This window comes from Oppia nitens, unplaced genomic scaffold (assembly GCF_028296485.1).
Source record: "Oppia nitens isolate AA-2021 unplaced genomic scaffold, nextdenovo-longstitch-racon4-pilon3 scaffold32_pilon_pilon_pilon, whole genome shotgun sequence".
NCBI lineage: Eukaryota > Metazoa > Arthropoda > Arachnida > Sarcoptiformes > Oppiidae > Oppia > Oppia nitens.
In genome coordinates this window covers 626,751-652,708 of record NW_026533213.1, presented here as the reverse complement: position 1 = coordinate 652,708, position 25,958 = coordinate 626,751, and the positions used below count along the sequence as shown (strand labels likewise).

The 25,958-nt window shown below is 21.5% G+C and overlaps 4 protein-coding genes across 4 annotated transcripts; 1 reads left to right on the top strand and 3 right to left on the bottom strand.

The window, feature by feature from the left end:
• Positions 1 to 2,059: 2,059 nt before the first annotated feature.
• LOC128956792 (uncharacterized) lies at positions 2,060 to 3,898 on the bottom strand. The gene is made up of 3 exons (XM_054302508.1): positions 3,817 to 3,898; positions 3,157 to 3,688; positions 2,060 to 3,023 (listed from the first exon to the last, which is right to left on the bottom strand). The coding sequence occupies exons 1-3, from the start codon at positions 3,875 to 3,877 to the stop codon at positions 2,177 to 2,179; spliced, it is 1,440 nt and encodes a 479-aa protein (XP_054158483.1). The 5' UTR covers positions 3,878 to 3,898; the 3' UTR covers positions 2,060 to 2,176.
• Positions 3,899 to 8,600: 4,702 nt separating this feature from the next.
• LOC128956759 (mucin-21-like) lies at positions 8,601 to 10,716 on the top strand. The gene is made up of 2 exons (XM_054302474.1): positions 8,601 to 9,524; positions 9,615 to 10,716. Exons 1-2 carry the CDS (start codon positions 8,669 to 8,671, stop codon positions 10,667 to 10,669), a joined length of 1,911 nt encoding a protein of 636 aa, XP_054158449.1. The 5' UTR covers positions 8,601 to 8,668; the 3' UTR covers positions 10,670 to 10,716.
• Positions 10,717 to 18,098: 7,382 nt separating this feature from the next.
• LOC128956775 (uncharacterized) lies at positions 18,099 to 19,030 on the bottom strand. The gene is made up of 4 exons (XM_054302490.1): positions 18,884 to 19,030; positions 18,588 to 18,757; positions 18,329 to 18,436; positions 18,099 to 18,210 (listed from the first exon to the last, which is right to left on the bottom strand). The coding sequence occupies exons 1-4, from the start codon at positions 19,017 to 19,019 to the stop codon at positions 18,193 to 18,195; spliced, it is 432 nt and encodes a 143-aa protein (XP_054158465.1). The 5' UTR covers positions 19,020 to 19,030; the 3' UTR covers positions 18,099 to 18,192.
• A 1,256-nt stretch (positions 19,031 to 20,286) lies between these two features.
• LOC128956717 (uncharacterized) lies at positions 20,287 to 21,416 on the bottom strand. The gene is made up of 5 exons (XM_054302432.1): positions 21,160 to 21,416; positions 20,874 to 20,950; positions 20,631 to 20,717; positions 20,431 to 20,535; positions 20,287 to 20,304 (listed from the first exon to the last, which is right to left on the bottom strand). The coding sequence occupies exons 1-5, from the start codon at positions 21,314 to 21,316 to the stop codon at positions 20,287 to 20,289; spliced, it is 444 nt and encodes a 147-aa protein (XP_054158407.1). The 5' UTR covers positions 21,317 to 21,416.
• Positions 21,417 to 25,958: the final 4,542 nt, after the last annotated feature.

Sequence of the window (25,958 nt, the reverse complement as noted above, 5' to 3'; positions counted from 1 at the left end):
CCACACAGGGTTTATTATTATTATTATAATTAATTATGTAACTATTTTTTTAATAAAAAAATAAAACAATAATATTATAAAATAACAAATTAGATAATAATAATAATATCACTAATGTATGTTAGAATATAATTAATTTTTTTTTTGAAAAAAATTGTGACACTAATTGTGAATACCTTAAATATAATGTCTTATATATATATATATATATATATATATCAAATTATTTTTTATATTGTTATTAATTTTTCTATAATAATAATATCACAGCAATTATCGACACTTTTGAAAAGTGAAAACAATACATGAATACAATAATAAAATTGAAAGTGAAAATACCCTAAACTAGTGTCGTGTGATATTTATTTAGCTAAAAATAATAATTTATATATTAAAGTAATTTTATAGACACATACACACAGACACACACACACACACACACACTCCTATCTATCTATTTATCGACATTAATATGTTAGATGGGGTTTAGGTATAGTGTGTGTAGGGGTAGGGATAGGGCATTAAACAATACTGTACTTCAACTGATGATAAGTTATATTATTTATTATTAAAAATCGCAGTAATGATAATTTCATACACCATTTGTTAATACAGGTATATATATATATATATATATATTTAATATTATATTATATTATAGCAACAATAATTGTATTGTTATTATTTAATTTGTTAACAATATAGGCGTGTAAAATTTAATGGTATAATAAAAAATGTTAAGCTATGGTTTTTAAAAGTTGTTATGACTTAGAAATAAATAATAAATAAATATTTATATATTAATAATTGTAATTAATATTTCTTTTTTACTAAATTTAATTGTTTTTTATATATATTATTAAACTACCATTAATGTCAAATGCAATAAATATTTTTAGATCATAAAATAATTAGAAATAGTTAAATATAATTTCCGTTAGTTTAAGATAATTAAAATATAACAAATATTTTATATATTTTATATTATTCAATATCATTTAATAAGAAAATATACTATATATATATAAGTGTTATTATTTGAAACAAGCTAGGAAAGTTTTTAAAAATTAAAACTCATAACAATTTTTAAATAACAATAAAAACAATCTTAAAGTATATTTTTTAAGCATAATTATTAATTCAAATCTAAAAATATTAAGTTTATAATGTATAAAATTTTCATTATAATTATTTATATAGCTTTTGTTAATTATGATATGGTTTGGTTAATAATAGAGATGGTCAAATAATATTTTTTTAAAATAAATTTCCTTAAAAAAATTTCTAGAAAGTTTTTCAGGAATCTCTATAAAAATTTTACTTTTAGTACTGTATTAATGGAATTATTATTTATAAAACTAATATAATTATCTAATTATAATTTATAATCTTTGTTTAATTTTATTTATAATCGATTTATATTTTTTTGTTTTAATAAATTAATTAAATAATTAATTTTGTTATTTTGAATATTAATTAAAATAGTAATAATAAAATTTAGTCAACATTTATAGTTATAATTAATTGGTTGAATATAACAAATATCGGGACAACAAAATTAATATATGGACCCTAATGTGGCAGAATTTTTTTTAAAAAAACTTTCCAGAAATTTCTCTATTTTTTTGCAAACTCTAGTTATAAAATTAATAAATAGGTTTCTATCATATTATAATTAAAATGTATAAATATCTACAATAGTACAAAAACCGTTTAAATTAATTAATTAATTAATTAAATAATAATAATAAACTAAATAATTAATTTTATTAAATGATTTATTATTTTATTTTAAAAAAAACTATAAAAGCATATTTAATATATTATTTGACTACACACACACATATACGCATATATACTGTATATATATATATATTGATATATAAAAAAATGTCTATGATTATTATATAAATTTATGATTAAAAATAATAACTATAAAAACTATAGAAAAAAAAACTAAAAAATAATAATAATATTATTAATTTTTTTTATAAAAACTTGTTAAAAGTGGCTCAAAATTATTAAACGATACGTTAAAAAAAATGTTTTTCAAATTACTTAATAATAATAATAATACTGCATTACTGTCCCAATATTATGATAAGCAATAATAATAATAATAATAATAATAATTGATAATAATTATCGACAATATGTACTACTGGTACTACTACTACTAGACTATAGAAGCAATCTCCCGGTTCCACTTCCAGGCCACCTCATCAAATCGGTCGGTAATTATGAAATTGTTGAACTCAAATTTGACCAGATCGCGTGTATGCTGCAATACCCGAAACCGGTCGTGTGGATGATGCTGATGACGGTGCCTATCAACGTCCTCCGATGCACTGTGTCTATTATCCGGATCAACTATATTGACAGGTCTACCATGATGGACACACCTATCGCCAACAAAATGTGAACCACTGGAACACTTGTGCAGTAAAGGTCGACCATAGGTGCACTGATAGTATTCGGACGAATTGTACGGATTGACAAACCGGCCGTACGATTGCGGACAACGAAAATCGCCGGAAGCCGATTGCGACACACAGGTAGTGCCGTCAAACAGATAGCGATCCGAGCAGCTATAATGGGATGCCAGTCCCCTGAGACATACATAGTAACTGCGTGGACTTTCCGGATCAACGTAGCGACCATCGCCTGGACATATGAACGGTCTCGGTCTGGGTCTTACATCCGTACAAAGTCGGCCAACAAATTCCTGACCATCCGGACACGGATGTCTAGTAGGACGTCCATTGTAGCACAGTATGTAGAAATTGCGAGCATCGGGATCGCTGAATATACCGTCACGCGGGCACTGAAATCCGTGGCCAATACATTGGCTGCCGTCCCACGTATCGCCCGATTGGCATTCGTGTTCAACCGGTTTATTGTTGACACACTTGTAGTAGACGCGTCCGCCGCCGCGCGTCAATTTGTATGTGCCGTCAATCTCTGGACATTCAAACGGTGTTACACAGTGTTTGGTGTTATAAATCTCGTACCACTGTCTCAGTCTATCAAATAGTTTAACCACAAAAATTGATATTATTCTCTCTCTCTCTCTCTCTCTCTCTCTCTCTCTCTCTCTCTCTCTCTCTCTCTCTCTCTCTCTCWCTCWCTCACTCACTCACTCACTCACTCACTTACCTATCGTGTTCAAACGAAACCAATGGGCACCGATAGACAGTGGCTTCGTCTTCCTCGCAAACAATATAATGGGTGCGACTCTCGGGATCGGCAAATCGGCCATCGTTTGGACACTCGAAATCACGATTCAAATGTGAACCCGATGTGACCGGTCCTCTCTGAACGCGGACACAGTTTTGTCCGTCAAATAGTTCGCCGTCTCGGCAATAGTGTTGCGACGATATGCCATTCTGGCACTCAAAATACAGCCTATGACTGTTGTTGTGTCGGTACCGGCCCTCCTGACTAGCCGTACACTGATATCGTGTATCGACACACCGTTCGCCATCGTATTTCAGATGACCAGAATCGGTATCAGACGACGCACTGCTAGTAATACCGCAACTGTGAAACTCGGCAAAACCGTCCACACAATCTGTATAACCGATATCTCCCGGTTGTCCATATACTCCGTCCTGACTGCAATCGATTTGTTTATTTGCCGCTTCCGCTGCTGCCGGTGCCGGTACCGCCTGTGATGATACCAACAATGCTATAATAGACAAAAACAAATATAATATATATAAATATATTAAAAATAAATTGTTTAACATTATCATTAATTAATAATTATTTTTGTTATTTTTCTATTAATGAATATTAAAAAAATATATTATATACTTAATTGATATGATAGTAATATTAATAATAATATTGATGATGATGATGATGCAAATATCATAATTGAATAAAAATTTTAAAATAGTATTTTTATTTAAAAAAAATTAATAAAATTATTATATATATCTTTATATAAATATATATATTATAAAAATAAACTAATTATATTATCAGTGTGATATTTATAAAAATTTTATAATTTTATTGTATAGTTACAATTAATTAAATCATAACTTTGTTATATTTTTTTTGGCAATTAATAATAATATTAAATTTAATACTTTATTAATACTACTTAAATGTCTGTACAATAATGTAATACAATTATTATTATTATTAATTTTTTGTGTTTAACTTATAATACAATATAAAACTATTAGGTAGTAGTAAAAAAACAACTTTTAACATTTATATGTCTAATATTTATATTTATTTAATTTGATATTATCAGCAAACATTAAATTGTTATACATAACTAATATATATATATAAAATAATGGGAGCATTTAATATAATAAATAGTTTTCAACAACAACAAAAAATAAATGATATAAATATTATACTATTTTTTATGATTTTTTCTATTATTATGATTAATAATAATAATATAAATTATTTTTAAGTGTATATTTATATAGTTGTCTGGTTTTATTTTAATGTTGATATCAGTTAGTAAACTAAACAATTTTATATATATTTTATCCGTTAAATATAATTAGCGTTGAGTAGTGAGACATGACTTACTGATTATTTATGATTTTTTGTTTGTTTGTTTGATTCAATATATATACTGTATATCATAGTATACAATAGGTGTTTATAATTACTGTATTATTAGCAATAATAATAATAATAATTTTTGTTTCATTTAGTTTAGTCTAATATTATATATATATAAAAAAATTACAAAACAATAATATTAATTAATTTTGAAAATATCAGGGATTTAGTATATCTGTAAAAAACAAAACCTAAAAACCAATTGAAATTCCTTTAATATCCAATGATATTTTTATATCTATAATAAAATTGACATTTTTGTTGTTGTTGTTAATAATAATTAAAATATTCATTATTTAAACTAAAATTGCACAATTATTTGCTAATCTAAATGATATAGTTTTTTGTATAATAATATATATTTTTTATGGTGAAATGCCCACGCTAATTTCATTTTTTTTTTGTTATAGTTTATGATATATTTGATTTAAACATAATTTAGTTGTAATATAGTATTGTGATATTAAATAAAATATTTATTAAATATAAAATAAAGCAAAATTATACATATGGGATATACTATTCAATAATATGTATCAAAAAAAATCTTAAAACCCTTTAAGTAAACATCAAATTATAATATTACTATTTAGTCATTTAACTAATATATATATATATATATATATATATATATATATATATATATATATATATATATATATATATATATATATATTATGTAAATCTCATTTTCAATTTAACTTAATCACACTTAATACCATTTTCAGTAAATATGTATAATATAATAGTAATAATTAAAAAAAAATCTAATCTATATGTTGCATATTATCATATAGTATTTTACTAAATAATAATAAAGTATTTATATGAGAAAAAAATTAGATAATGCATTGAGATATTAAATATAATAATAATAAATTTGTTGATAATAATTAATTAAAATTATTTATTTAAGTAATATTATTATACATGTAATAACTGTTTTGAAACTATTATAAAGTTAATAAAAATTATTAAATAAATATTTTTATATATTATTTGATCATGTGGCGTTACCTATTATATCAATTTAAAAAATGATTTAACATTTTAAACAAAATTTTAGAAAATATATATTACCCTGATTAAATATTTTTTTTAAATTATAAATATTAATATTTTATAATGTCAACCATCAACTAAAAAATATTATCTATATTTATTTTTTACTATATTAATGCATATTGTCAATAATGCAGTTTATTTGTACACATATTTGTTGTTTTATATATATATATTTATCATATCTTATCTATCATATTAATATATTATAGAAATAAATACTTAAAATACTTATACATAAAAAATAAATTTATTTTGTCAACAACAATAATAATACTAATAATAATTTTTAATACACATAATGTCGATATTATACAGTAGTCTACCTGTTGTACAAAAAAAAACATAATACTAATACACAGTGTGTAAACTTAGATAGTAATATATAAATTTTAAAACTTTTATAAAAAATAATAATAATAATATTTTTAATGTGAATATACATGGGTAATCATTGGAAAAAAATTTAATTTTTTTGTTGTCGAAAAAAAAGAGAAAATTTTGTTTTCTAAATACATGAAAAAATATGTGAAAGAATTAGATGTCAAATAAAATAAAAAATAAACATTTTTTTATGGTTCACTTGTCACTAAAAAATACAGTATATATATATATATATATATATATATATATATAATATATATATTACTGCTGTAGGTATTTGTCCCAATGAAAACTTTATTTGACCCCTAAATATAGTGTATATACTATATACTATACTATACTACTGTATACACTAGTAGTAGTCTATAGACACCTCCTTAAGTTATGTAAGATTTTTTGTTGTTGGGTTTGTTTGCTGAAACAATAGGGTATTATTATTACAGTATTATTATTATTATTAGTAGTATTATACACAGTGTGTATATGTTATCTCTCAGCTACAGTACAACTACAGGTGTATATATATATATATAAGCACTGCTATTATAAAACAAGATTCAAATATTGAGCGCACAGTCCTTTTTTTTGTTAACCAGTCATGACGTGGACAATGACTGCTTGTATATTGGGTTATGTACGGTATGTGCGCTGATGATGATGATGTCATTGAACCCCTTAAAACACAAGCATATTGAGAGAGAGAGGGCTGGTAGTAGTGGTGGCGGTGGTGGTGGTAGTGCGCTAAACTACCAGACCTTTGTCTACCAGTTTTATATATATATACATGTATTATATATATACACTTACACTGTGTGGTAGAGTATAGGGCTATTGTCAACGTAAACACTTTGTGTGTATATATACTGTATGATAGAGAAGATAATAGGATTAATGGCTAATAATTTTTTTTTTTTGGGATTATATGTGGTGAACAAAATTTACTGATTTAAGATAATTTACTTGGATTTTATTTTTTTTTTGACAAAAATTTTCCTATTTTTTTAAAAAAATATATATAATTTTTACATTTATGTATATAGCGCATTTCCAGCATATTATATATATATTATATACATGTTTGTATATTTACTTACTAAAAGGAAACATGTAACTATATACAATTTTTACTGCATAGTATATGAAAATTTAAGTGTATATATATATAATGTGTATATACTGTATATGGTATATGTATTAACATTAATACACTTTATTTGACGTTTGAAATGCCGTCTATAGCTATAACAAAAAAACATATATATATATATATATAAAGCATCACAACCCACTTTTGGTTATTCACAACTAACGTTACCTAATGTTCCATTTTTAACTAACCACATTTTTTGTACAGTATTAAATCAGCAAACTAAAAAAACATAAAAAACTTATACTGTATATAAAAAAAATTGTATTTAAATTTATTAAAATAAAAAAATTAAATCAATTTAATCACATATTTACAACAAAAAAATCATAAACAATTTTAGAAACAATTATCTAGCTAAAAAACAAAATAATTTTTAGAAATTTAATTTATTGATTTTTTCATTGTTATTGTTGTCTGATCATTTTTACCCAAAAATTTTCATACCACATAGTAAAATTAATAATTGCCACACCTATTTTTAACCCATCATAATTTAGGTCATGTTATCTATGTATAGCCCATTGATTTCCAATTATAGTTAATGACTGCGCAGTCTCGGTCACCACTAATAATCACGTGACGTATCCTTTTTGACAGCTGTTTGTGACTGAACTCTCTTTAGAAGTCAATTATAATATAATTTTTAATTTTATTTTTTAAAGTTTACAAATAAATAAATAAATAAATAAAAAATGTTTATTAATAATAAAAAATTAATTAATTAATTAATAATAATAAAACAATTTTATTTAATAATAATAATATTATTATTATTATTATTAGTATATATAACCACTACTACTATACTGTGGCCCCAAAAAAATAATTTTATTATTTTTTTTAAACATTTTGTTGTTGTTGTCTATCTATATATGTGTTTATTATATGCACACAACAATCATATAGTATTTATAATAATAAAAAATGTATATTAATATACAGTGTAGTATACTATTAGTATTAGTATACTATTAATAGTTATAATTAATTAATAGTAATAATATTTATAAAAAATTGTTTTTTTTATTTTGTTGTTGTATTTATATGTATATACAATATATATGTATACAATATATTCAGTGTAAATATCATATCATTTTTTTTATTAATAAATAGTTGTATAATAAATATCTAGTAATAATTGATACCATTATTAGTATTATAATTATTATTAGTTAACGCAATATACTATTTGTGACACAAATTTTTGTTGGTTTGAATTACGCTAAAAATTATTGATTAATTTGTTTGTGTGTAAAAATAATAGTTAATAATAATAATAATAATTGAAAATTCATTGATAAATATATGATATTCATATACAGTGTATATATAATAAACAAATAAAAAAAATACAATTAATATTATTATTGTATTTAATTGACTATCAATAACAACAACAACAACAACATTGGATCTAATAATTAGTTATTGACTAAACAATTCAATCCAAACCACAACAACCGAACCAACATTATGACCACAAAGAGTGCCGGAACTATTGTTGGCCACTCATCGTCTATGACGACGACGACGACCTCCGGGTCGACGGCCGCAGCAGCGGCTGCGGCGGCTGCAAAGTCCAAGAAAGTTGAAGTCCGATGGCTAGAATCAGAGTCGGAACTGTATCTAAAACAATGGCAACACCGATATCATCAGTTAGTCGGTCTGGAACTTGACTATCACGAGATGTGTTTACTAAAGAAATCTAGCGAAGACTTTGAAGACTGGTGTCTATCATCGGCTGCCGCGTCGGCGTCCAAAGCATTCTTGGATTTGGACATTGATTTTGATTCTCTGTGTTCGAAGAGCGCCAACTTTATGATCAGCAACAGTGGCGGCGGTGGTGGTGGTGGTGTCGGTAACAACAATAGCACCAACAGTACCAGTGCTGACAGTTTGGGCAGCTGTTCGGCCGGTACGGTAGGCTCAACCACCACCACTAGAGGGCCAATGATTACCGGCTTTGATCATATATTCTGGTCTACCGATGATCCGTTGATGTCCACCACTACAACCAACGCATCAAACGGCGGCGTCGCTAATGGCTTAACCGTTAAGAAGAGTACGACTACTGGTAATACTGGTAGTAATAAACGAGTGAAGACTAGTTCGCTGTTTGGTAGTGACGGCCCAATTGGAGGACAGATCATAATGAATAGACGGCGAAGCAATAATACCGATATGGATGCCGACGAAGAGTCTGGTGGCGGCAGCGATGGCGAAGATAACGATTCGTTTGAAAATCTAAGACTACCGTCGATTAAGAGATTCAAGACAAACAATACTACTAATAATAATAATCGGAAACGAGTGAACAATAAGACAAAGAGTTAGTAATAGTGGACTAGTAATGCGATATTTTGATTTCATGGATAGATTTCATTGATTTTTGTTTTTGTTTTAATTGATTTGTTTTTAGCTGAAACAATGACCGATAAGGAGCGACAGTTTACCATTGATTTGAACAAACGTTTGGAACTATTGGCTAAAGACCAGGCGATTAACGGCTGCGGCGGTGTAAACGACCAAAAGAATGGTAGCAAAACTACGACTACAAACAACAATGGTATCAATAATAATACGACGACGACTATCAATGGTAACGGTCTGAGCCCATCCATGGATGGTAGTATCAATGGTACCACCGGTGACGAGACGGCTGTACCCAAGAGCCGTCAGCCAAAGTCCAGACAACGAGACAAGACACGACCGCCCCGTCCGCGACCACCGCCCATACGACGGCAGATATTCAAGTGCGAGCACGCGGGCTGCTCCTACCAATCGGATCGTAACTTTAACTTTCTACGACATAAGCGCACCCACCGTAAGACAACTCCCGGCGCTGATGGTGGCGAGTCTGGTTTGACTACAGCTGGCACACAAACAATGACCACATCCGCTGCCGCTACAGCTACCAATGGTACTGTCAAAGTGTTGGCCAATTTGTGTGTGGCTGTAAAATCATATCCGATTACTGCTGCCGCTGTTTCCGCCGCCGCCGCCAATCAACTCAATCTGACCGCTGCTAATCCCAAAGTATTTCATACACAAACATCCAATACATCGGACACTACATCGTCTACCCTATCGTCTCATACCACTACCGACTGTTCTACCAGTACGACGACCAGTGTGGACGACCTAAACGCTCTGCTATTGAGAACAGTGACGGCGGCTTCCAATGCGGCCGCCGCTGCTTCGACTACCGATAGCCCGACTTCCCAATTACTATTGAAATCATGTGATACCACTGCCGACGATACCATTACCACCTCTATCATCTCCACCATCACCACTACAAACGGCATTATCAAAAGCAGCACCAATACCACCAACAATAAGAGTACCGACAGCGTAAACGGATCTACGATAGCGACCAATCATCAATCAACAACACCAACCGCAACCATCATCAGTGTCAGCGATATCACCAAAAATCTCACTAATGAACACTCATATCATCAAAATTCATGAAAGTTAAGTGAATGCTAATCATTATGAAAGTGTTTTATTAAAAAAAAAATAAAAGAAAATGTTTCGTTTGTTTTTTTTATAAATAATAACCAATGGATTAGTTTTCATTCACAAAATGTTTTTATTAGTGTAATAATAATAATAATAGTTAAATACTTATTTCCTAAAATGTATGTTAAAATTAATCGTAATTTTGAAGCGAAACAAATGTATGACATTTGAAATTTTGTTTGTTTTTTGTTGTTTCTCTCTCTCTCTCTCTCTCTCTATCTATCTATCTATCTATCTATATATCTATCTCTCTATTACTCTCTTAACGAAACAAATGATAGTTTTAATGAAAATTTAGGTCAAAATATCTCTTGTTTTTTATTATTCAAGTTTTTTTTCTGCTAAATGTTAGTAATATGTTAGTGAATAAGATTATTATTTTAATATCAATAATAATAATAATATTACTAACATATTATTAATTGCAATTTTATTTAAAAATAAGTAAAAATTAATTATTCATAAAACCTTGAATTTAATTCAAAAAATCGCTAATAAAAAAATACAATATTTATAAATATAATATATTTATATAAAATATATTAATATTTAAACTACTGATGAAAAAGAGAAACATGAAAAACAAACAAAATTTTTTTTAGATATATATATAAATTTAAAGACAATGCTTATTGTAATTTATAATTTTTAATAATTATAAATATCATAATTAAAAGTTTTTTTATTATGATAAATAATGTGTTAATTATATGTATGAATAATTAACACCAAAATATATGACTAATACTCTCCTGGGTCTACATTATTATTATTAGTATATCAATCAAATTGACTAAACAAACAAACAAACAAAAAGTGTTAATTTATTATATAAAATGCTATGTCAGCAAACATATAATAATAATAATAATAATAATATGGAAAAAATGATAATATTTTTTTTTTTGATTAAAGGGATTCATATTTATTAAACAACAAATTTTTGTTTTTGGTGTTAATAAATATGATTTTTGTATATGATTTACCCCTTAATTACTAAACAGAAAAAAACAATATATTTTATGTTTATTGATATATGCATTGAAATTATTATCACAATTTTTTTTTTGATTGATAGATAGATATATATATATATAGGACATTGATAGATGAAAATAGCTAAAAAATAATTATTAGATATAATTATTATTTATTTATATTATTTATTATTTATTTAAACGAATTATAATTTTTTTATTATTATAAATATTGTATATTATAATTAAATGTAATATTTTTATTTTGAAAAAAATATTATTTATATGGTTTCGGTTTTTAATGACCATTTATTTTATTCCATATATAAAAAATATTTATTTAATTTAAATATATTGTTATATATATAAATACAGTAAATACCATATATTTATAACAGTATTAACAAGTTTTTTAGCATCAATTAATTGTAGTGATGGTTAAGGATTAGTGAAATTGAATATATTATTATTATTTATTTATTATATTATATATAATTATATTAATTTATATATAAAAATATATTTATAGATAGTAATGTTTTTTTATAAAAATATATTTTAAGTTGTATATATATATATATAATATAATTATTTGTGAAAATAATATCTATGTATGTTTGCTTTATATTTTTAATAATTTCAATTATTTTACACCATTGTTTATTTGCATATATTTTTTTTGATTTTATTCAATTGAAGCCAGGTAAATTAAGGGGGTAACCAGTTATAAAAATATATGTTACATATAAATAAAAAGTGATATTATTATTATTATTATAATGATAATTATTTATTACAATTGATTAATGTATGCGATAAACACAAACACACACACAGACAACTCATTCAATATTAATAATTTTATTATTATTATTATTATTATTTAAAGTAAATCTATACTCAAATAAGCGCTACAAACTACTGTATTATTAGTATTATTGTCACATAAATTTGTGTTTTAATATATATAATTGTATTTTTTATTATTTATTTATTTTTCAAAAATAATATGTATTGTTGTTGTTGTTGTAAAATTGTGTGAATGTTTTTTTTTTGTTGACTTTGAAAATATATTGATTATCACTTAATTATTATTATTATCTGTTTTTTTCGTTATTGTCATATTGTTGTATATTATTAAGACATAAATTATTGCAAACTATTATTATTATTATTATATGTGAGAATATTTCATATTAATAACTGATTTATTTTTTTTGTTGCTATCGATAAAACAAAACAAAAAATTAAGACATTAAAATTTTATTTTTTTTATTTTTTGTTATTGTTGTTGTTAGTTAGCTAAACAATTAAAATTCACACAATATGTGCTAAAATGTAGGAAAAATTTAAAACAAAAAAAAAATTGTCACACATTTTCAAATATCTGAAAAAAAAGTTTTCATACATTTTTTTTTGTTACAGACGTCCAGTCTATTTAAACAAAACAAATATTTCCCATACAAACTATATTATACTATTATATATATATATTGTTATGAATCCCATTAACCTCATTTGATTTTTTTTACTATATGGACGTCCATTGTGTGTGTGTGTTTATATGTGTGTTGTTTTGCTTACCCCCTTTACATGTTTAACAAAGACAAATACATTAATTTTTTTTTAGTTTTATTTTAGATTTTTTTTTATAAAAAATAAATTTTATTTTACCATGTTTTGAGATAATCACATCATATAAAGTTAATATAAAACATTACATACACACAAATACATATAACAATTACAACAACAATAAAAACAATAGTAACAACAACAACAACAATACTAGCATTTTTGTTTAATAGTATTTTGTAATTCAATTATAAATATTTATATATATATTTAGATATGTGTGTATATTATTTTATTATTTTAATTTATTTAATTAATTAATTTATAAATTTATTTTATATTATTATTATTATTTCAACTGACATTATATCACAAACAATATACTTAATACTTGTTAATAATAATAATAATAATAATAGTTATTATTATTACTTTACAATAACCAGTAAACACAAGTAAATAATTTCATCAATAAATATAAATTATTAATAATAATAATAATAATAATATTTCTAAGATACTAATTGTAACATATTTTAGAGTTTTTTTTTGTATAACTAAATCTGTCATTTAATGTGTAAAAAATGGACTCATTTTTGAAAAGAAAATTTTTAAAAATGATTAAAATTGTATGGAATTTATAAATATATAACAATATTATTTTGTACCTGTAACATTTTCTAAAAACAATATATATATATATATATAAATGTATTTGTAAGTGTGCTTGGTTATTTGTTTCATTACATTGTTTATATTGTATGTATATACATGTGTATACATAAAAACTTTTTTTTAAAAATTTATTTAAATTTTTTTGTCTGTAAATTAAATCCATGATAATTCTATCAATAATAATAATAATAATAATTGTCAATTAAAAATGGTCTAGGTCATTGTTTTTTTTTTATAAATGAAATATTATTATTGAAAACATTTTTGTATTTGTCTCATTACAAATAAAAGTTTTCATATGTTTTTATTTAACAAAATAAAAATTACATAACTTTTTCATAAATAATACTTATAGTTAACAAAATTTGAATATCAATTATATTATATGAATATACAGTAAATAATAAGCTATAGATTTGAAACATTTATATGATTATTACCATAAAAAAATATGTATAAAAAATTAGCGCAAAAAAATTAACATCATAAATTAATTCATTGTTATTATTATTATTATTATTATTAAATTTATACCGGTACATAATATGTAAGTTTTATTACATTGTGAACATTTATAAAAAAAATTATAATTTATAATCAAAATTGTTGTTAATTTTTTTTGTATAATTAGTAAATTGTTTTTTTTTCTTAAAAAATTGTTTATATGTTTTAATTAATATTACTATTATATTAAACATATATATCTTAAGACAATATTTATTATTAATAATAATAATATTTAAATAATATTTCATAACTTTATATATATATATATAATTCATAATAAATAAAATAATAAAATTTTTAATGATTAATAAGTATTTGTAAACCTATTGCATCACAGTATAAATACATATGTTTTTATTAAGACATGGGTCATTTTTTTTAAAAAAATGATTATTCATAAATTGTTTTTTAAATTATTATTATTATTATAATTCAAATATTGTATTTAATGTCATTTTTTAATAATAAATAAATAAAAATACATTGGATCACACATTTGGTAATGTAGATGATTAACTATGATACTGTAACTTTCACCCAAAAAATTATCATGATATAAAAAATAATAAAAATAACAAATTTTTTTGTTTAATTATTTTTAAAAAATTATATATATATATGATATTAACTTTATTATAAATTATTCATAAAATTTTTAGTATCTAATTTAATTCAAACTAATTTATTAAAGATTATATTAATACTATATTTATTAAATATAAAAATTAATTAGATATTTTTTAAATTTTAAATTACTAGATTTATATTATCAAGTTGATTTGTTAGCCAGTTCAGATTTTTTAATACGTACAAAACAATCCTAATTAAAAATTTAATTAATATTATAATTAGTATTTATTATTATTATTATGATTAAATATTTATAGATAACATACATAAAATTTGTTGCACAATAATGTAATCAAATGTATTTTCTTATTAAATATGTCCATAGTTTCAGTTTTGTATTTTTTAAACATATGACCAATACATAATTTAACCTGATTAGAAAATAAATTTTATATAATATTTAAATAGAAATTTGATTAATTATAAAATTGATTAATAATGATTATAAAACTTTTTTTTTTAAACATTACATATAAGCTGTAGTTTTAGTACAGTTTATAACTTTATATAAATTTATAAACTGTATAAATAGTTATAGTCTTAATATTGTTTGATTTTTTATATATAACTAAACTAAAAAAATATTTAATAACTATGTTTAGTTAATAATGATATAATAATAATAATAATAGTTTTAAATAAAATACTTAAACATTATTGATTAAGTTAAAAAATGAGGTAATGTATTAATTATAGAATTTAAAAAAATATATTATTTATTACAATTTTTTGCGACTTTTTCTTGCAAAACATATCGGTGCTGAATAATTGAAAACTGTCCATGGTCATATTGCAACCGATTACCTGGATAGCTGTCAACAATGTGTCAAACGGTACGACGCACGGCATAATACACGACAGTATACATTCATAATAGACACGATCGACCAGTTCATCACTGGGTTTGTCTATCATATAGGTATGGGATATGAGAGTGTATGAGTAATATATATATTGTTATATAATTAATAATAATATAAATACAACAATAAAAAATATTACTAACTTTTACACAATTCCCAAATGTCGTGTTTGACTTTGTTGGCACACTTTATGATTTTGGGTATTGAACCGCCCGACAAAACATCGGGACAAACCTGATTGTCGTTGATGGCAATCGTATAGTTACATTCGGGTACGACTACCTGCTCTTTACATCCCGGTTCCCGATTATCATTATTGCATTGTATGTTAGTATAGAATAATATAATACCGATTCCGATAATTAGGTTTACTATCTTTATATAAATTTTCATAATTTTCTAATAAACTATATTTATTCAACTATTTATTCAATAATTTTTTTAAAAAATCATTAGTTTTTTTGTTTATTTTCTATTGATATTACATTATTTTTTAATCAAAGTTTATTAATTATACAGTATTAACAGTTTATTAATTATTTTAATTTGTTTATACAGTTTACATAGTTATACAATTTAATGGATTTAAGTTTTATTTATTCAATTCTAATTAAAAGTAGTATTACATAGTATTAGTCATTATAGTGAAACTTATATAATTAACTAATTAATTTATTACGAAAATATATATAACAATTAAAAATTTAATTATATAATTTAAATTAAAATATATATATTAATTTATTAATTTAATAAAAAAACATTGTTTATCTTAATGAAACTAGCATAATTGAATTAAAATAATTTTGCTGTTTTTGATAATTATTAAATAGTGTAGCTGATTGATAACTTTGATGATTATTTATTATTGATTTCTATTTTTAATAATAATAATTATAATTTTAAAAAATTAAATTTTAGGAATTTATATTAATTTGTTTTTTAAAAAATTAAAATTTTTAACTATAAATATTTATTTACCTGGTGATATGAGTCCAAATATTGTATAATAAATGTTTTATTATTATGATTATTATTGAAATTAGTATTTTGTCCAATACATATATCTATATAAATATAGAAAGTAAAAAATTAATAATTAAAAATAATTTAAATAAAAATTATAATAATAATAATAATTATTATTATTACTTGGTAAAATATCTATTGATGAATTATCAAGATAATTTAACTTTCTCATAGATAACGAACAAATCCATAGACTCCACAAAGTTAACATTATTAAACGATTCATCTTGATCTATTAGTAAAAAATAAATTATGATTAAATTAAACTAAAATTTTATGAAAAAAAATAAATTAATATATATATATTATTAATATATAAATCAAATATTATATTTATGATTTTATTGAAATTGTATTGGAAAAATGTAGTCAATAGCTTAATAATAATAATTATTTTAATAATAGTTATTTTTTGTTGACACTCATGAATGTAATATCAATTACTATAACTATTAAAATATTACACAATATTTTTTTCAAAATAAGTAAAATTATATTCAATTGAATTCATTTATTTTATTTAATGTTTATTTTATTTAATGTTTAAACACATGTTGGATTTTTTTGGTAATTTTTTTTATATATTAATGATTTACATTATGAAGATACTAATATAATATTACTTATATTTTACTGTTTAAATAAGTATTTAATTATAGATTGAATTTGTGTTGTATTTATTTAAATAATTTATACGTTTGATTAAATATTATAACGGATTTATTATAATATATATAATATTTTTTTAATAAAAAAATAAAATGTAAATAAACTCATGATATTTATTTTAATCACTATTATTATTATTATTAAAGTATATTTAATAATACATTTATTGTACAATTTTTATTAATCGACAAAAATAGTTGAATTATAATTTTTCAAAAAAAAATAATTTATTTTTATAACACAATTAGGTTTTTATTATATTTAACAACCAAACAAAACATAATAAAATTTAATCTAAATAAATAAATTTAGTATTAAACACATTAATAGTTTATAACAAATAATAATTTTTTTAATACCATCAATCACCAAATAATAATAATAACAGCACCCATAATATCTGTTTACAAAATGACCACCCACAATTTACAGCAAAATTTTTTTTGACAATAATAATTTGATAATAATAATAATAATAATAAAACTTAACTATATATATTTATTTATATAAACTAATCCAATGAACATGGTGCTTTTTTTATTAGTGTTAAGCTTTTACACATGACTAAAAAAATAAGAGAGAGAGAGAAAAAAACAAAAAATATTTTTAAAAAATAATAATAAAAATGTTTATAAATTAAAAAATAAATTATTATTATTATTATTATTATTATTATACATACACTGAATGACTGGAAGGCACCTTTGAATTTTGGACAGTCAGATTCGACCTCCTTTTTCAATTTCATACCCCTGGATACGCCTACTTCACTCATGCCTTGATTTTTAACCTATTATTTTTATTTTATTAATAAACAAAATATAACAATCAAACAAACAAAGTTTAAAAAAAAAAAAATAATGATCTGCTGGGTTATATGGTTAGTGGTATGCATTAATGGGGCTGGGGTGGGTTAGGTTGGGTAGTTAGGGATACATTACCCTATCCTGTGTAGCCTTATTAGAGCACACGTCCAATGTTTCCTTAACAAACACACGTTTAGCTAGAAAACCGTCGACTACTTGGGCATCCTTACTGGTCATCGACGGCTTAAGACATTTATTATAACAACCTTTTGCTTTATCCATATCCGCCTGAGATAGTGATGGGTCTAATGTTTTAGAGGTGTGTGTGTGTGTGTGGGTGGAGATGGGGTAATACGGTATTTAGTTAATGAGTAAAAAATATTAATTAATATAAAAATTTAATCATTTATTTATATATGAAATTATATTACTTTTATCGCATCGACTTTTAGCCCAACCGGATAGTTGATCAAATTCTGGCTTAAATTCTTTAAGCATATCACACTTGCAGCTTATGTAGCCTAAACTGGCCAGTAATACAGATAATGTTACCAGTAGTTTGAGCATTATTTTCTAATATATGTATATATATTATATATATAAACTAAATTAAATAATTTTTTTATAAATTAAATTAAAAACTAATTTTTTTTAAATGAATAGTTTTTTTAAAAATTGAGTTTATATATGCCAATTATTTTTTCACCATCCTAATTACATCAAGCTTAGTAAATATTTAATATATAATATTACAAAATATTATTTTGTAATAATTATTAAAAAAAAAAAATCAATTAAACGTTTAATAAAATTATAGTTGCCATGTAAAGATATAAAGTGCCGGACAATCCGGCAATTGGATGATATTTTTAAAAATATCTGACAGAGATATCCTAAATAAATGTTTGAATAAATATAATATCAATTTAATTTTGATAAATAAAATTGATAAAAACATATACTGTATAGTAATAAGTGTTAACTAATAATATAGTAAAATCTTTTTGAAAATACAAAATTTTTTTAAATAGATCTCTAAAATTGTTATTTATTTAAATAAGTAAATTATTTTTTAACTAGTTTGATAACAATAAAATAAACAAATTATTAAACTATTAATATGTATATATATACTTTTAAAAATCTAAATTTTTACCAGTTTTCCGGTATTGTTTGTGTACCATTACTGGCAACCTTAAATAAAAAGCATAATTATTTTATTGCATGAAAAAGTTTCATTGTTTTTTATGAATTAAATTATTATTTTAATTAATTTATTTAAAAAATATGTTACTTGTGATTTTTGTTAGTAAAAAATATTTAAATAGCTGTCTATTTAATTTTTACATACAATTAAAACCATTAGTACTGTAAATATTCTAAACAAACACATTTTAATTTTTAAAAATTGATATTATTTTCTATATTTTAATTACACATTTTATTTGTTAAAGTTTATAGTAGTGTAAAAAATAAAAATATCATAACATTTTTAAAAAACAAAAGTATTAATAAATTTTTAATAAAATTTTAAATCTTTATTTAATAAAAATTCATATTTTTATTTAATAATAATTAATATTTTTATTTAATAATAATTAATATTTTTATTTAATAATAATTAATATTTTTATTTAATAATAATTAATATTTTTATTTAATAATAAATCATATTTTTATTTAATAACAATAACATTATTTAATTTAAATTTGTTAATTTTATACAAATAGTTATTTATTAAATATTATAATAATTAATACATAATTATAAGCAAAAAAAAGTCAATTAATAATAATAACAAATATATGATTTTTCTTCAATTAAAATTACGTTTTAAAAATGTGCACAATTCTGGGAAAAAAAATAAACAAAACGAAAAAAATTAATTAATTAATTTGCAATAAAATATACTAAAAAATTAACAATAAATTAATTTAATATTTTTAAAAAACTAAAATTACTAAACAAAAAAACTACCTTAACATTAGTCAATGCTTGTCTTAGTATTGAACATTGATTTTCATCATCTTTTTCTAATTCATTTGTATGATTTTCAATAATATCCATAACCCATTTTTGGACCTAGATTATATATATATATATATATATATTATATTTAGTAATTTAATTATTATTATTTTTTATAAAAAAAAATAAAACTTAAAAAAATCAATTACTTTGCTTTGTTCGGCTTCCGTACAAACTTTTGTTAAATCAAATTTCGATAATAGATTAATGAAAACATTTTTCAATAATTCGGTTTTCTAAAGATATTCATTAATTCATTCAATTAATAATTAATATTACAATATATTTTTAAAAAATTATTTATAATATAGGATTTTTTGTTGTTGAAAATTTATCCATTTAAAAAAATAAATTAAAAATTACAAAAAAATACAACAACAAAAATATTATACCAAACAAGGTTCTAGATGTGTTGTAACACATTTTTTATACTCATCAACTTCCGATTGTGGTATAATTGTTTTATCAGCTATAGATTAAAAAAAATATAATTTAATTATTAATTAATTAATTAATTAAAATTTTATTTATTATGTATATCAAAAAAAAATAAAATAAATAATAATATTTTAGTTTCTAACTAAGCGTCAATAATTTTGATGATGATGATTTTTTGTTGTTGTTGTTGTATCAAGATAAATTTTATAGATTATTTAATATATAAATATATATACATACTAGGACATTTTTTGATAGCCCACTCCTTGAATGTACCCCCGTCCGCCTCCAATTCAAATAGTTTTTTACATTTATTTGCTGCTGGTTTACAATCGCTAGATTCAGCTAGATACAAATAATTTAGCAAAACAATTATCGTAAATATAAGCTTAATCATTTTTGTTGTTATTGTTGTAATTTTAATATAATAAAATGACAAACAATATTATGTAATTAATAATTATTTTTTTTTGTTAATATTTTCAACGAAATTATTTTTTATTAATTGTAATTAACTTTAATTGATATAGAATTTTATAGAAAATACTGATAATGTCTGTATAAATATGAGTTTATTATTTTCACAATTGTTTTATTAAATTTTGCTCATTATTTATATAGCTTTAATAAAAAAAAAAGTTGACAAAACAATAACTTGATTTACGTAAATATAATAATTATTGAATAAATTAAAATAAATAATTTATTTTATTTTTATTTAATAAGCTAAAAAATAGATTACTTAGATGTTAATGTTTATTATTAAAAAGTAAATAATTATTAATATAATTAATAATATTTATTTATTATTTTTATTAAATATTTTTTATATTGATTGGCATTATACTATTAATTTTTTAAAATTATTATTATTATTAGAAAATTATCCTATAATAATAATTAGAAGTAATTTATGTATATATATATATATTTAAAAAATTAAATAAAAAAATGTTATTTTATAAATATATTAAATGTCTTTAAATGTCTAGTATACAGTATAATATGTATTTTTATTTTATTAAACGCTAATAATAATATCAGACTTAAGATATAAATTATTTATTATTATACTAAATATTTGTCTATTATTTTTTACAGTACTTTACAATAAAAATATATAAATGAAATATCTTATAATATTATATAAGTATTATATAATAATATTATACTGTCTGTACATTTTAAATATTTAAAATAAATTTTTAAGTAATATATAATTAGAGTATAAGTTGTGAGAAATATAAGATATTTATAACAATTAACGATAAATATTATTATTATTATAATTATTACAGTTTAATAAAAATTTACTGCACTTTTATTTTGTAATTATAGTTAGTTTAATATATAAATATACTAAAAATTTAAATATTATTAAAACTAGAATATTTTAGAAAATTGTAATTTAAATTAATTTTACTTGTTTATTTGTATTTTACACATAATATTATTATAATAATATAAGTTTGTTATTTATTAATATTATTTTTTATAATTAATTATATTTTTTCACGCAAAATAAACAATTATATTTTTTTAAAAATAATTAATCTATAATAACTATTTATATTTATATATGTATATATAGTAATATTTTTCAATACATTTTAAGGTCTTTGTACAATAATTTTTATGCTATTTAAAACATATTTAATACATTAGCCGATTATAATATATTAATCTAAGTATTACTAATAATAGTATAGCAATATTAATATCAAAACATAATTATCTAAATAATTATTATTTATTATTTATTTTAATCTAAATAAATACAGTTATATCTATATTTATACTGTAATTTAATTTATACTTTTATTTACTTAATTAATAAAAATGATTATATTTTACATTTATTTCTATATTATTATTATTATTACAATATTATTAATAAAATCATTATTAATATGATTAATAATATTTATTTATTGTTTTTATTAAATATTTTTTATATTGATTGGCATTATACTATTATTTTTTAAAATTATAATTATTATTAGAAAAATTATTTTATAATTACAATTAGAAGTAATTTATATATATATATATTTAAAAAAATCTAAATAAAAAATGTTTTTTTATAAATATATTAAATGTTTTTAAATGTCTAGTATATAATATGTATTTTCATTTTATTAAACGCTAATAATATCAGACTTAAGATATAATTTATTTATTATTATACTGAATATTTGTTTATTATTTTTTACAGTACTTTACAATAAAAATATATAAATGAAATAACTTATAACATAATATTATACTGTCTGTACATTTTAAATATTTAAATAAATTTTAAAAAAATATATAATTACAGTATAAGTTGTGAGAAATATAAGATATTTATAACAATTAACGATAAATATTATTATTATTATAATTATTACAGTTTAATAAAAATTTACTGTAGTTTTATTTTGTAAATATAGTTAGTTTAATATTTATATACTAAAATTTTAAATATTATTGAAACTAGAATATTTTAGAAAACTTGTAATTTAAATTAATTTTACTTGCTTATTTGTATTTAACACATAATATTATAAATAAGTTTGTTATCTATTATTTTTTTTAATAATTAATTATATTTTTTCACGCAAAATATACAATTATAATTATATTTTTAAATAATTAATCTATAATAACTATTTTTATTTTTATATATACAGTAATGTTTTCCAGTACATTTTAGGGTCTTTGTATTTATAAAATATATTAATTTTTCAGGCTAATTAAAACATATTTTATACATTAGCCGATTATAATATATTAATAGAAGTATTACTAATAATAGTATAGTAATATTAATATCAAAACATAATTATCTAAATAATAATTATTTATTATTTATTGTAATGTAAATAAATATAGTTATATCTATATTTATATCTTAATTTAATCTATACTTTTATTTATATAATTAATAAAAATGATTAGATCTTACATTTATTTCTATATTATTATTTTTATTACAATTTTATTAATAAAAATCATTAAATTTTACTTTTCTTTATATTATGAAATTAAATTATTAATTCATACTTTATATGTAATTAAATAATATTTTGATCAAAAATATAATTAATATTATTACTTATAAATAAATATGTTTTAAAAATATGATTAATATGTTTTTTACTTCTAAATTCAAATAATATTTTGAATAAATTAAGGTATGTATTATATTTTGTCATTTATATAATAATGTTTAACTATTAAAATTATACTAATTAAGACAAATATATTATAGATATTTATACAGTATAAGATATATAATAATAATAATAATATAAAATGTACATATGTAGATTATTTTTATTTATAGAAAACGTAAAATAATAAAGTAATTTTACATTTATTTTTAAAAATATTATTAATTTGTTTTTAGATTTGAATAAGCTATTGGTTATAATAATTTTTAAACAATAAATTATAGTGTCTTAATTTAATATAAGTTAAAACAATGAATATAAAAGTACACCCAGCTAATAATAACAATAATAATAACAACAACATTAAGGCTAATAAGTTGCAAATAATAAAATCAGCCAGCAATCAATTATATAAAATTGGCTATCATATTGATAAATATTATACTAATGATGATAATGATAATACCCGGAGACTATTACTACACTATCCACTATTGATACATATTTTGTCGATAGTATATGCAACAAAAACAGCCTGGACACTATTGGCTAACCGTGTCGATGATCATGGTAATCAAATAAATGAGCGTCTATTTATCATACTGGGTGACATGCCCTATCTAATGCACGTACAGCCGCACCTGGATATGATGTTTATAATGTACAATCTGATATTGCAACTATTACAATGGACACTGTTTTATAACTATTGGCACGGTATCCAGCCCAGTTATTTAAAAGTAATGGATATGCTAGCTGGTCATGTTTTGCCCAGTAAGCTAGGTATTTATGACGATAGTAGCCCATGGATTAGAAAGTTTTTCAGCCAGGCCAGCCTACTATTCAAATGGACACACCTGTTGAACACCCGTATGATGAGTCAGTTAGGTTTTTTTACACTCATTAGCAACCTGTATCACGGCTGTACACTATGGGATACACTAGTCTACGGTACTATTAACTCAATATGGATGAGTTTGGCTGCCTATCTGACCCAATTGATACCATTATGGTTGGCCGTACACTTTTATCTTCTATGCTATTATATTAAACATAAACTAAGGACAGTCAACAATCGGCTCCGGTATCAAACAAGACAATCAAATTATAGACAAAAATTTTCGACAAAAATTATCAAAACATTGAAAGATTTACTCAAAGAAATTTCAGATTACAATACAACTTATTGGTCAAAATATTTGTTTATTATGTGGTGGATGTTAGGACTGTTGGTTATTATGGGTGTCTATTCATCAGTGTTTCAGGAGCTCAACCTATTCAACAAATTCTTACTTATATTTAGCATAATATTCCGTTTTTCGGAGTTTGTGTTTATCATATTTACGGCATCGATGGTCAGTCTAGAGGCCCGACAATCCTATAAATTGTTAAACAGTTATTTTTGTAGACAACTAGTAGTAGTAGTAGTTATGGATACCAGTGTTACTAAAACAATAGATAATTAAATTAATTGATTAATTATCTAAAGGTTAAACAACACACAAAAAAAACTCACAAATTTAATTCAATTGTATTATACAATCAATATATCATATCTATGTTTTATAAAATAATTGTTTTTATTTTTTACATTTAAATAATTTAATGTCTAGACTTGAAAATCTTAAGTATAATTAATATCACATTTTTTATTTTACATTTTTCCACAATCCATTTATAATTATTTGTTTTTTGTTTTTGATAATTTATAGTCAGTTAACATGTAAACTATTAATTTGTTTTAATATTTATTTTATAAGTTATCATTAATTATTTTTTTTAAAAAATAGGTTAATAAACAAATAACAGATATTTAAAACAAAATATATAATAATAATAACTAATATTAATTATATTCTAATTGTGTACTTTATTATGTTTAAT